The 14,097-nt window shown below is 38.2% G+C and overlaps 1 protein-coding gene across 3 annotated transcripts in view; it reads right to left on the reverse strand.

The window, feature by feature from the left end:
• Positions 1-6,643: 6,643 nt before the first annotated feature.
• The window catches only part of LOC126457033 (glutathione S-transferase 1-1-like), a 48,310-nt gene continuing 40,856 nt past the window's right edge, over positions 6,644-14,097 (reverse strand). For all 3 annotated transcript variants that reach the window (XM_050093017.1, XM_050093018.1, XM_050093019.1), the window contains exon 5: positions 6,644-6,907. In XM_050093017.1, the coding sequence (XP_049948974.1) occupies positions 6,755-6,907 (153 nt within the window). In that variant the 3' untranslated portion in view covers positions 6,644-6,754. The remainder of the gene's footprint in view (positions 6,908-14,097) is intronic.

The following is a 14,097-nucleotide window of genomic DNA, read 5'->3' on the forward strand; positions in this document are numbered from 1 at the left end:
TGTGTACTGACATTGAGATTCCCAATGCATGCACCACTGGGTTAATTGCCCAGAACCAGCTCATAAGCTCTTATACCCAAACACTTGTGAAACTCTAGAATAAGATTTACCCCCAACTGTCACAGAAATTAAAGAAGCTATTAAAACCTTATAAAGCTAATGGAGAAGACTATTACAACAGTACTTATGAAATGGTCTCTACAAAAGTAAATAAATGAGCTAAAATTAATCTTTGACAAAACTGGAAAACAGACAAACTCCCAGGAGAATGTAAGGTGGCCTTGATATATGCACAATGTAAGAAAGGCGATAAACAAGATGTTAACAACTACAGGTGGATTTCTTTCCAACCAGATGCATGTAACATGTTAGCAAGATTATACGGAACAGAGGAGAAACAACAGTAACTCTGGGGGTTAATCTACTTGAATATTAAAGCGGTTTTAGGAAGGACAGATCACTACCCTAACAAATATTTAATCTGAAGTCAATCATTCACCAAAGATTACTAAATTCAAAAGGTCTAGTGTGGTTTCCAGAAGGCCATTGATTCCACTGATAGAAACCATACATAAAATAAAATAACGTGAGTAGAAGCAGTTGATGCCCCTTTCAAGTTCCCCAAATATTTCACCTGAGCGGACCATGGAAAAAGATGAAACACTCTTTAAAGATTAATGCGTAAAGTGTAAGAGATTTACAGGCACCAGTTCACGTAACAGCAAAATAATACAGTGTAGCAAAATAATGCAGGGTCAAATTCACTCACTGGCAATTTGTCAGCTTCTGTTCAATTCCCTTGCTGCCATAATTGATTGATTGATTTATTAATTTTATTTTATTTTATTGCTCACAATGTTACAAGGTGTACAACTTTGCTTCCGCCGTTTGCCGACAGGTGGCGACAATGGTAAGCAGCGGTCGAAAGAAACAGATCGCAGATGTCAGGCAGTCAGCTTTGACTGCAGTCAACATAACCTCATTCAAACATTAGTCGATTTCTGTCTGCATCATAAAGTTCTTCTTGATTGAAAATGTCAGTTTATGAGCCTAATTCTCGTCATTTGCGGGAGGTGTTACTGTTTTGTTTCAAAATGAAGAAAACAGCGGCCGAGTCTCATCGACGAAAAATGGGTTCATTACGATAACCCTAAACGCAAAAATAATGGGGATATCCCAGCCACGCTTCCACGTCGATGGCCAAACCAAATATTCATGGCTCCAAGATTGTGCTCTGCATTTGGTGGGACCAGCTCGGCAAAAAAGTGAAACAATCATAGGTGCTTGTTATTGAATGCAATTAATGCGTTGAGCAGAGCAGTAAAAGACAAACGGCCAGCCACAATACAGCGAGAGGCACTATGAAGTGATTTTGCAGCATGACAACGCTCGACCCCACATTGCAGAAGAGGTAAAAATGTACTTGGAAACGTTAAAATGGAAGTCCTAAACCACCCATCATATTCTCCAGACATTGCTCCCTCTGACTAACACCTGTTTAGATCAATGACGCATGGCCTGGCTGACCAACATTTTCTGATCTCATGAAGAAGTCACAAAATCGATCGATTTGTGGATCGCTTCAATAGATGAACAATGTTTTCAATGCAAGATTCGTACACTGGCCAAACAATGGAAGTAGTGCCCAGCGATGGAAGATACTTTGAATGATACATGTGTAACCAATTTGTTTCATTGAAGCCTCAAGTGTTGGGGAAAATACGGCGGAACAAAGTTGTACACTTTATAAATGATTAAATACAAAATTTAAATAAATTTAAACAGTTCAATTTATGCACATAAAATTAATATATTCAATTTAGTTATAATTACTATCCTCGCAAGTCAAAAGGCTATAGGCTACAACAGTATAGCACATTGGTAAAATTATGCACGAGCTACCACTGTTGAATCCAATGATATGCATCTGGCTCCACTGCTGCACCTACATACTAATGGCCTTCAGTTTGCAGACATCTTGTGGCACATGCCTCCAGAAACATACCAAGATCTTTTTAATCTACGACATGCAGAATCTTTGCTTTACTGGTTTCCAAAGAAAGATCAACACATTATTAAGTGTAATACTTGGCTCACCAGTATATTTTCTCATGGTAGTACGAAAATTATAGCCTTCGACTGCAATCTTGTTTCTTCAGTGCACCATTTGCATAGAGCAGAACTACTTCAAATAAATATTTCTGATTACATAGGATGTTAATATTTGTTCACTATTTTCAAATTTCAGTTTGTCAATGATACAAGTCAAGGAAAACCAAACCACAGGAACTTCACCACCAACAAGTGAAGCAATTTCTCGTAATACACAGGTATTTTATAGTGGTGTAGTTTGTTTCTTACGAATGCTAATACATTCATATAACAACATACGCTCCTCAGCCACATGCTTCACCAGGTCAAAACACACATAAAAAACCCTAAAGATCTAAAATAAAAACATTGAAACCATCATAAATTCACCAACATTTCTTTTAATCTTCTTTGGAGCCATTACACTGCATACTTACTCTGTGCAAATATCAGTTGGCACTCATCATGCGTCAATAGATGGAGCACTGCGAACAACTGACCATGTTCGGACTACGTGTGTGGACTGTTAACATGTGATAGTTTTGCGGTGGCATGAATGAAGAGCCTGTAGTTTACATCAGTATCTGGTCCTGTACTTCTGGACACAGATATATAGCAAAAAATTTGAGCACCAAGTCAACTCTAGCATTCAGTAAAACTCTCTTACTCTATTAAAGCTCACCTGGGATAGTCTCTTCCCTTACAGTCTTACATTTATTATGTTCAGTGAGCGAGTTTGTGCTCAAAACTAAAACAAAGCAGAAAAGTGAACCTAAAGAGAAAAGCTGATCGTGGCCAAACTGATTGTGATATTCATAATTGCAAATATGTCTGAACTGGAAATCTGACAGTATACAGGACCTATGAATAGAATTCTGTGGTTGCAGTGTAGATACCTTCATGCATTTTTTTCATGGCTGCATATAATTGTGTGTGCACAATAAGACACAGTGTATGGATGAAATTAAATGGTTTGAACAACATAAATAACAGTAATAGCAGCCTGCATTTTTTCCATTACAAAACCTAAGTGCATTCTCAATGTATACCTGCACAACACAAAATGGTTTGTTAACATGTTTTTAAGAACAAATTACGAGTCCTTATAACAGGAAAGAAAGATGCATTAAGTTTTGATGTTATCTGGAGATGCCTGTGTATAGCACTTGAGTACCATCTGATATGCTTTTATGGGAATAACTAGTGAATTGTGAATGTGAACTTTTCCAGAGTAATCCAGTCCTGTAGGAACTGATTGGTAGGTGAAAGATTATCACAATGCTTTCACTTGTCAACAAAGACCAAATGAAAAGGCCCAGGAGAACAAAAACTTCAAAAGGAAAATCTATGGTTAGCACTATTTATGTTCCCCAGTCATACAGTAATCACTGACAGCGACTGATCATCTAGGGATTGATTGGTATAATTGGTCTTGTAAATGGCAGACACAATAAGACACCCTGTGGAACAATAATAAACACATTCTTCAAAGCTACTTTGAACAGGTTAAGAAGCCCACTAATGACACAAATTTGTTAGATCTAAGGGCATCAAAAAGACCTAATCTATCTTAGATGTCCACAATGGATTTAGTACAAGTGACATCTGAGGGTTTCTGTGGAACAAAGACTTAACTGAAATCCAAGTTAGTCGGCAATTCTTACACATTATGGATAAAAAACTATTTAAAATATTTGATGTTCTGTATCTCAGTATCAAAAAATATCTGATGCTCTGTATTTCAATATCAATATATTTCAGTTAAATCTTTGTTCCATAGAATGTCTCAATTGCAGCATCACTGCTCCCTAGACCAAATGAAGAGGCAATAACTTCATACATCTAGGAGAAAGTAGAAATGTTTAGTTCTGGGCAAGGGCAAGTAGATGGCCTTTAGAGGGCATAGCATTGCCACAGTACTTCACTTGCATAGACAGTGCTCCAGCCAACAGAGTTCCCTCTGGCAGGTTTAAAAACAGTCACCCAGTGAATGGCTAGTCACTTCTGTACTCGTGTCTGATATCATCAGTTATTATCATTACTACACAACAGACTATTCAATAACAACCTAACTTGGCACTTGGATGTCCTGTGTGGTTGCAATTCAGATTCTCTCTCTCTTTGCTGTGGGCTGTTGACAATGTTGTGGTGAAAGTTTCTGCTTTGCACTTCGTTGTTGCATAGGTTGCTTTTGGCTTGTACTTGTCTGTGTCTTGTCCGCCATCAGCCAGCTGTGTTTAGCTCGACTACCGCTTGGCGTCTTTTCTGCAGGCTGTCCATCCACCTTGCAGCTTTACTCATTTATCTCCTGCATTCTGACAGGTGCATTGATATCTGGCTACTTATGGATGTAACAGTAGTATCTTACAACAATAGCATCAATGAGTAAACTGGAACCAGTCAACTGTGTACACAAACCACATGGATTGAAAAGGCGTCATAAGATAAATAAAGCACAATTCACGTACAATTACTCTAGTGCAGCATTTTGTGGGGATATGTAACAGAGTGATAACATGTGATCAGTCATCAGTAAAGCATGTGGTAGACTTTAATTCAATGGCAGGATAGTGGGATAATGCAGTCTACAATCGAAATTGCTTATGAATCATCTGTGCTACCCATATTAGAATACTGTCCATGTGTGTGGGACCCACACATAAGTATGACTAACACTGTATGTTAAATATATTCAAAGAATGGTGCCGTGAAAGATCAGTTTTGTTTGATTCATGGGAGGACATTAAGGAAATGCTAAAAAATCTGAACCGCCAAATGCTTGCAGATGGATATCTAACTCACCTTCCCCCTCGTCTCTCCCAAGAAAACCCACTTGCAAAGTTTCAGTATTGAGTACTAAGAGACATATCTAGAGATATGTATTACGGTGCCCTGTGCATCACTCTTATAGACAACCCAAAAACAATATTACGCTAATTACAACATCTTCAAGGTAAATGATAACAGCCAAACAGTTGCAGTTGGCTGTTATTTACCGTGAAGATTTTCAACAGTTGCTGTTTCAGCCATGTTTAAAATTTTGAATTACAACATCCACAGAAGCACTGAAGCCATGATTCATCCCATGCTTCATATATGAATGCAACAGGATGAAACCCCTATATGGGAAGTATCCCAAGACATGCATTTCCCAGTGAATGTGAATGTAGACAAGATGCAGAAATACATTACCAGTATCATAGCATGTATAGAACAAAATGTGTTTATTCTACAATTATTATTCGACAGAGCAGGGGAGTAAATTCATATTTAGTCATCCTGAGAAACTTACAACAGTAACATTTATTTTTTAAGTAGGCATCACACAGCTACACTTTCCATTCATTTTATTTCTCTCTCTCTCTCTCTTTTGTTACTAGTTTCTGGGTCATAGCCTCATACTCAAGCAATCATTCCTGCCATCAGCTAAGCTGTCAGGCTGCAAACTGGCATTACTATGGGGCAGAGTGGTTACAACCAGCAGCGATGCCAGATTACAGCCCAACTCTATCAACTATGGGTGCACAAACAAATTTCTCCTTAAAAAGTAATGAATAAAATCATGAATAACAGTAGCACTTTTATTTAATTACAACATTTTCACAGAGCAAACATACACAGTGAATGACACAGACAGCTGCTTGCTTTTATTATTCATCTTTTTTTTTAGTTTTATATTCTATGCTATGGATACTGAGTTAAATCAAACAATTCTGTTTAGTGCTGCACTTGACAGAAATAATCATATGCAATTAAAATTAATTCAATGGCTAAAATGGTAATAATTTCAATGACACACTTCAAATAATGAGACGTATAATTTTACGAATGTGTGGTGTCTGTTCTTTTGGACACGTCCAAAAGAACAGACAGCATGCATTCATATAACTGATTCGCCTCGATGGACAACAAATCCACCTTCTTCAGTCAGATGAATGATTCTATCCGACCTCCTGCAGGAATCTCAAAGTAGTGAGCACTGAGGACATGGACATGGACTATGGACAGGTGGCACCAGGTAGAAATGCCCATCTGCCGAGAGGCATACTGAGCTAGTCCATGCAGTTGCCATAAACACTGTGTCCGGTTGGTGCAGTGGTTAACACAACTGGCCAGTAAGCATGAGATCCCAGGTTCGAATTGCAGTCCGAAACACATTTTCACTCATTGCCACTGGTTCTGTGAAGAGTCCTGATGCAGCTGGCAACAACAGTCCCTGCCCTTTCATCCCCCCCCCCTCCCCTCCCCCCCCCAATCCACCTTCAATTTACACATGAGGTATATTACAATGAAAATTATAACCTGTTAGTGTGACAGTTCACATAATTGTAGAAATAGTAATAATAAAATCTCAATGACTCTTCCAAAATATCATTTTGCATCATTAAGTTACCTCGCGAAGTTGAACCACTGGTCGTAAACCATGTACTTTTTTCTTGTGCATATAAGTGCTAATGGAAAATATTTCAGTCAAAAGTAGCAGATCATTTAGTTTACTGGATATACATTCAGAATAAATTTCAAGTATTTTGAGAAATGTTATCATGCACAGTTTGAATTAACTGATTTATTGGTACATATTAAACTTTTTTTCTAATACAAAGAGGAAGTCCTATGAATAGTCTGAAGACAAAATGGCTAGGACTATTTGAAATACATAAGACTATTTTTTATCACCAGCACCTGCGTCGTCATACCACTTCTTAAACACCATGGCATCTGGATGATAAATCTCATCATATGACTTTATTGCCTTCTTTGCTCTTTCAAACCAGGCAAGAACATTAGAATATTTCTTGTAGTCAAAACCAACAGCCTGTAAAGAGTACAATTGAAGAATATACAGTACATGTATTATTTCAAGCTCAGTGTATATGCAACTACAGCCACTGATTATCAAAAACTCAAGTTGAAAAGGTCCACGTTGGTTTTCGTTTACATTTAGTGACTGCTTCATTTAACTAACTATCTGAAGAGCAACTATTTAATACCGGACTAAAGAATATATGTAAAATTATGTTAGTGAAGTTCAAGGGTTAATGGAAGATACCATGAGGAACAAACTGAGAACAGAAACCCATTTCCAGATAATCATCCTTCAACAAAATTGTAGGAGCCAATGCTGGCCATTAGTTCATCCCTTCGGCAGTGAATGTAAGTCTTTGTGCTGATGGACATGCTTTTCACAATAAGCGTGACTGCATTAACGATGTTGGATGGTGGGAAATATGTTCATACCTGCCACAAGACTGATTGCTATCTGTTGGCATTGCTGCCAAAAGGGATGAACTGCAGGTGTTGATCTCTATGACATCAACATCCTGCAGTACTGTTTTATGAGGTTCTCAGACGTGGATTCGCGTCCTCAGTTTGTTTGTCGCCACACAATCTACTATACGTCAAAGCTGTTGGTGTTGTTTTGTTGCACTTTGTACTTGACAGTACAATATAATGGTGAATGGATTTTATATGTTTTGATGACATATTTTATTCTTCTTTTAAGAGTGGATCTGAAGATGTTTATTTAACCAAAACCACTAATTGAGTTTAACGAAAAGCAACCTGTACTTTTCTTGTCAAAAGTTTTACATTTACTCGCCATACTCTGGTGGCTGGACAGCTTGGTGGCTTGTGCTCAAGCATATAAACTAAAACTTGAAAAATTGCTTAATAGTCAAAATTGACCAATAGTGGAAATAAACAATAATTATAGTCCAGGGCAGAAATGTCTTCATTTCAGTAAAGTATTTTAAAAACAGAACAAAAACCAAATAACTTTCAAGAGTGATATATTAATAGGAATTGTTTAATCTGTGGTACCAGGCAACAGTAATAAAAATACCTCAATAACCAAATAGGGTAGCTGAAAAAGGGTAAAATGAAGACAGAAAAGTATGAGTACCATCAAAACAGGGTGATTTCGGACAGTTTTGTTATTATTTTGATTGTAACTTTCGTATATATTGTTAGATTAAATTGATTGTTATGGAAGTGGTAGGGTATATGTGTAACGGATAAAATATCCCTGAACCAGAAAGTGTATGTGTAGGTATATTTATCTGAGGCAGTTAAATAAAGTGTCCGAAGTCACCCCATGGATTGGGGTGATTTCGGACACGTGTGTTTTTTAAATCTCTGTCCGTAGTTACAGTACATAGAGGGCAAATTCGGATAGTTACTGCCTTTTTTTTTTAAATTCTACATGCTTTTTATTTGATTTTGGTGACATTTTACACATTTTAAGGTAGCCCTTTGTTACGAATAAGTGATATGGAATGATAAAATGAATTTTATATATTATAGATAAGTTTTTATTTTGCAAGAATTTAAATAAATTTTTTTTTTACAGTTCTTAACTGAAATATTAGAAACAGACAGAAACAAACAAAGTAATTTAACTAAAAGGTCAAAATAATTTTTCTCACTCATCATACTAAATTAAGTTGCAAACACTTTAAATAAATGACTGTCTTCGAGTCTAAAGCACATCATCTCAAAAAATGAACATTCCTCTCCTCTCAACTGGTGTGGGAAGTATTCTCAAAATTTGCAGTTTTTGTATTGTGTCTTCATCAGGGACATTAGTAAACACAAATATGTTTTTACTGTTCTCGTGTGGGTGCAAGAATTTCATACTTACTTCTGTAACACCAAAATTTGTGGCCACTCCAATATACTGCCTTGTTTGCTCCTTGTTTCCACATTTATATTTGTACTCTGCAACAAGAAAAGCCTCTTCTTTCAGTGGTGAAACTTCAATGGATGATGTGTAGTTTTCACTTTCACTACTGCTAGAAGCAAGCACTGTGACTTGGTTCAGCACTGTTTCAGTTTCCTTGAAAATCTCGGCCAGTGACTGATTTTCCAGGTTGAACGTCTAGTTTGCAGCAGCAGCGGGAGCTACCAAGCTTATTTGGAGGATAACGGTTCTTTGAGCATTTTTTCAAAAGTGGAAGACCATGCATCTGCGTTGCTTTGTTGGCTCTCCTCATTATCAGGCAATTTTCATAAGACATGATCTGGATCAAAAGGGATTAGGTCCGTGGCATGAAATCCATCCTTTACGTTTACCTTGGAATTCGCTGAAATCTTAGTGTCTGCTTCAGAAGAAATGGGAAGGCATCCCTGGAAATGGTCCCACGAGTATGTTTCTTCCAATACAGCTTGCCATGCTGCTTTCATTGGCCTGAAGAAGCTTACATCGAGCAGTTGGAGGAGGTGCGTGCTATTGGGTGGGGTGGGGTGGGGGGAGAAGGAGAATGAATGAAATATTGTTCTGCTCACACTCTTCAATAACACGTAAAGACACGTGACTGGATAAGTTGTCTCCAATCATGACTGTTATCCTGTTTTGCCTCTTCAAATAGGGCAAAGTGATTGTAAAGAACCAGTCTTCAAATACTGGCAGGTCAAACCATACACTTTTGTTCCTATTGAAACGGGTTCCTCGTGGTCCACCTTCTTGCCCCATGTCCCACAAATGCTCTGATTTGTAAAGGACACACGGAGGAAGCAGTTTACTATCAGCACTAGCTGGCTTCATTATTGAGACACCAGATTTTGATGAGTCCATCACTTTTTCAGTATGTTTACTCCCTCGTTTCGTAATTATCTGGTGCTTGCCTGGATCATCTGACATGTTGGTTTCATCATAGTTTATCATATTGCTAGGTGGGAGATCTTCCAGCTTTGCCTTGATATTAGAGAAAAACATCTTAACAGTCTTTGTTCACTTCTGCACAAGCTCATTAAATATTTTCGCTTAAGCGAATGGCAAGATCTTCTGACTGTCGTTTGAGGAATAAATGCACCCATTCTTCTCCTGGCAAATTATTACGAAATTTCCTCTTTTTTTTTTTTGGCCAGATTTATTAAGGTAGCCTTTAACTAAATATCTAATATCCAATTTAGTGAAGGGAATTCCCCAATGTGCAGCCCTCAAGATACCTTGCTTCAACATTTCTTCTTCTTCTTCTTCTTCTTCTTCTTCTTCTTCTTTATTTAGCACTACTGGCTGTCCTCCCACTTCTTTCAGATGTTCTTCCTGCACTTTATTTTGTATGGTTGATTTAGGTATACCATACAAATCACATGCTTTTCTGTATGATAATTTACCACTCCGAATATCACGAACAGCTTTATCTAAAATTTCCGGGTCATAATTACACCATACTATAGCACCTCTCCTGCTCTTATACGTTCTTGGCATTGTCCGAAATCACCCCACACAGTACACAGTTTTACAAAAACCGTCGTTATTTTATAACCTAGCATGAGAAACTCGACAAACTTGTACAGAAATTGTCTCAATGCTGTTAGCTACTGAGCGCATCGACAATTACGGTTACAATAACTTCCCACTCGGTGCAACAATAGAAAGTTTCCACTTTACAATAATGCATGGATTTTTAACAGTGAGACTGTTCGTCAATTATTCACCTAGAGAAACAATTGATGCACAATAAAAGTTGTGGAAAGCAATAAATGCAGTCTTGCGCACAGACGTTAAAATAAGTAACTCTTCGTTTCTATGCAGTGGGAAAGAGCAAATAAGCCATACTGTCCGAATTCGCCCGGTGTCCGAAATCATCCCATTTGATGGAACATGTTATGAAAGCATTTATGAAAGTGCTGAGCGAAAAGCGTATTCAGTTTATAGTTCTATGTTTATTACATCAACAAAATTCAGGATGGAAAAGTTTTCATTCCACACGATTGTGTAAAATCATCATCAGGGATGCCACACCGAGCGTCTAAGCATATGGTATATACTGTTTGAATGGAGAGTGATCAGCAACTATCAAATTTTCATTTCCAATAGCTGAAAGTTAATTTGCGTCAATACACAGCTGATGAAATGGATGTAGATGAAAAAAGTACATCCCCTTCAAAATAGTCCCCATTAGATGTAATAAGCTTTTCCAATCCCTGAAAGATGTCTCAAACTTTATCTGATATTCAATAATGTTGTGTGTTTTCTTTCTAGGTGGCCATTCAATATTCCTAGATCTGTAAATAATTCCAGGTAGTGATCTCATTTGTTCTTTTTCGTTATTGTTCTAAGAGCCCTCTTTTGCAATCTGAAAATTTGTTCAATGTTTAGTCTGCCCGTGCCCCAAAAAATTTACCGGATCTAGTGACTGAGTGAATATATGCATAATAAGTTACTTTCAATCAATTACTATCACACACTGATGCTGGTACCCACAGAGCATATCATGAGGCAGAAACCCTTTCTGCGATTCTTTTTGTCCACCACTTCAGTTGGTTATCAACATCCATTTCTAAAATCTCTGTGTTACTTAACACAGCTTAGCGACTCATGATTTACACTCAATTCAGTGTTGTTGTTGTTATTTCTTTGTATAGAAATGTATACTTTTGTCTTCTTTATGTTAAGTGCTACTTTATTCTCCTCTAACCATATATGTACTCTATTAGCATCAGCTTGGCACAGCAGTAGCTCTAGTGACATATCTGTGATTATTTTGTTGCTGCTGTCAGCAAATAGAATTTTGTCTGCCTGCATGACTCTTTCAGGGAAGTCATTAATATGGATTAGTGCTCGATATACTCCCTGTGAGACACCTAGGTTAACATGTTCCGCATCTGATAGATGCTCCTCTATGGAACTGAGATTTCTATTGGCCTGTGAAATTTCTACTCTATGTACTGTATTCATGAGATATGACTGGAACAACATGTTTACTACTCCTATTATTCCCAGTGCCTCTAGTTTGTGGCAAAGTATTTTGTGATCTACTCTGTTGAACGCCTTCGGCAAATCTAAAAAAAATTCTTTCATACAATAGTGTCAACCCAGGGCCCCCATTATGCTTTTAGTGAATTCTGCTATTGCTGTTTCTGAACTACTGCTAGTCTGAATTCAAATTGTGATTCTATTAGCAAATTATATTATTGAGATAGTCAGTAAGTCTATCTTCCACATCTGTTTCTATGATCTCTGAAAATGAAGATAGGGTGATATCAGTCTACATTTTCTATGTTCTCAGTATCCTCTTTTTGTGTACTGGTAAACTCCAGTCTGTTTAAGTATTCCAGAAAGGTAACTGAAATGAAAGATTAATTTAGAATGTATGTTAAGGGCCCCTTCACATTATCAATGAATTCCTTGAGCCTACACACTGGAAATCCATCTAGCTCAGTTTTCTTGGGATACAAATTAACGCTCCACTGTCCCTTACTTGGAATTTATTTCTCTCTGATTTCTACCTCCATTTCCTTTCTTAACAACTGTCCAGATTGCTTTGCTGTCATTGCCCAAATTGCATGCGATTCTCTCATTCATGACTTTTCTGCTGCTAGCAACATCTTCGTGTTTATTCTTTTGTATTTTTATAGTAATCTAGAAACTGCATGTCACTCAAGTATGCTTGTAAAACAACAACCCTTTAATGTTTTCCTTAGTTCTGGGATCAGGAAAGGTCACAAGTGGCCGCATTTGGTGACTATGGAGGCCGGTGTATCATTACAGTATTGATTATGGCAAAAAATTCAGAAACAAGCAACAAAGTGAGAGTAGACGCAATACTGTGATGCAGAAATCATTAATTGTTTTGTCACAAATTCAAGCATTTTTTCCACATTGTTTCAAGTAAATGTAAGTAGTACTTTTGCCATCTCTTATTTCATACCTAAAACATATGAAAAAATGGCATCACATGAACCTGCTGATATGCCATCATCATCAGCAAGCAACTTCCCTGATTTGGTGATCAATCATAATCACTTTCATTTTTTCCATATTTCCATTGTTGTTAATGTGCTGGGGTGTCCACAGCCCTAGTCATCTCCAATGTTTTAATGGCTTACTTGTATATCAACCATGAACCATTGTTTTGTTCAAAGCACATTCACCACAAGCGATATTTGAAGTATGACAGACTGCTACTTACCACACAGAAGAGACACTGAGCAGTAGAGAGATACGTATAAAGTGCATACAAAAGTAGATTAAGTTATCAGACAAAGTCCTTCCTCAGACATAGAAAACACAAATACACACAAACATAGGGCCATTGTGATCTCCGGGTGCTAAGATCTGAATGGAATGAGAGTAATCTTGGCTGGGGTAGGTAGTGGCAGTACAGAAGAGGCATTGGACAAGGTTGGCGAGGGGCACCAACTTAGGGCTGGGGAGATGCTATAGTGATGCCCGTGTGAGGGTGCAGGGACATTGTGGGGACAGGATGGAGGGTTGTCAGGTGCATCATCGGGAAACTGTGCTTGGAAGGATAAAAGGGAGAGGAGAGGAGAGAGAGAGAGAGAGAGAGAGAGAGAGAGAGAGAGAGAGAGAGAGAGAGAGAGAGAGAGAGAGAGAGAAGGGGAAATGACTACACCACTGGGAGCACAGCAGGCATACGAGAGACTGGAATAGGAGCAGGGTAGGGGATAGATGCAGGTGGGACAGGGACTGTTGAAGGTCAAGGCTAGGGGGTTACAGAAATGTAGAATATGTTATAGAGAGAGAGTTCCCAGTTGCACAATTCAGAGAATCTTATGTTAGTGGGCACAGCCTATGAAGCAGTCACTTCAGTCAAGCACACTGTGTTGTGTATCGTGCTTAGGAACTTAGAAGACCAACTGTCTCTTGGTCACAGTTTGGTGGTATCCATTCATGCAGACAGACAACTTGGCCATGTAGAATGCCACAATGTTTGTAGCCAGCGGCAGGCAACATGCCCGCTTCCACAAGTAGCCCTGCCTTTGATGGGGTTGGAGATGTTTGTGAAAACGATGGAGTAGATGGTAATGGGAAGATGTATGGAACATGTCTTACATCCTGGTCTATCAGAGAGATATGAGCCAGGGACAAGGGGCTGGGAGCAGTGGCCAAATAGGGAAGGACAAGGATACAGTGCAATATGGGTGAGGAAGGACTTGGTCGAATAGCTTGATATACCATTAAATGTACTTTAAATGTGCCTGTCTGCCACTCAACACCCCCTTTGTGTGAAGAAGAGCAATGTATCTCATTTCATTGTT

The sequence above is a fragment of the Schistocerca serialis genome, chromosome 2 (assembly GCF_023864345.2).
Source record: "Schistocerca serialis cubense isolate TAMUIC-IGC-003099 chromosome 2, iqSchSeri2.2, whole genome shotgun sequence".
NCBI lineage: Eukaryota > Metazoa > Arthropoda > Insecta > Orthoptera > Acrididae > Schistocerca > Schistocerca serialis.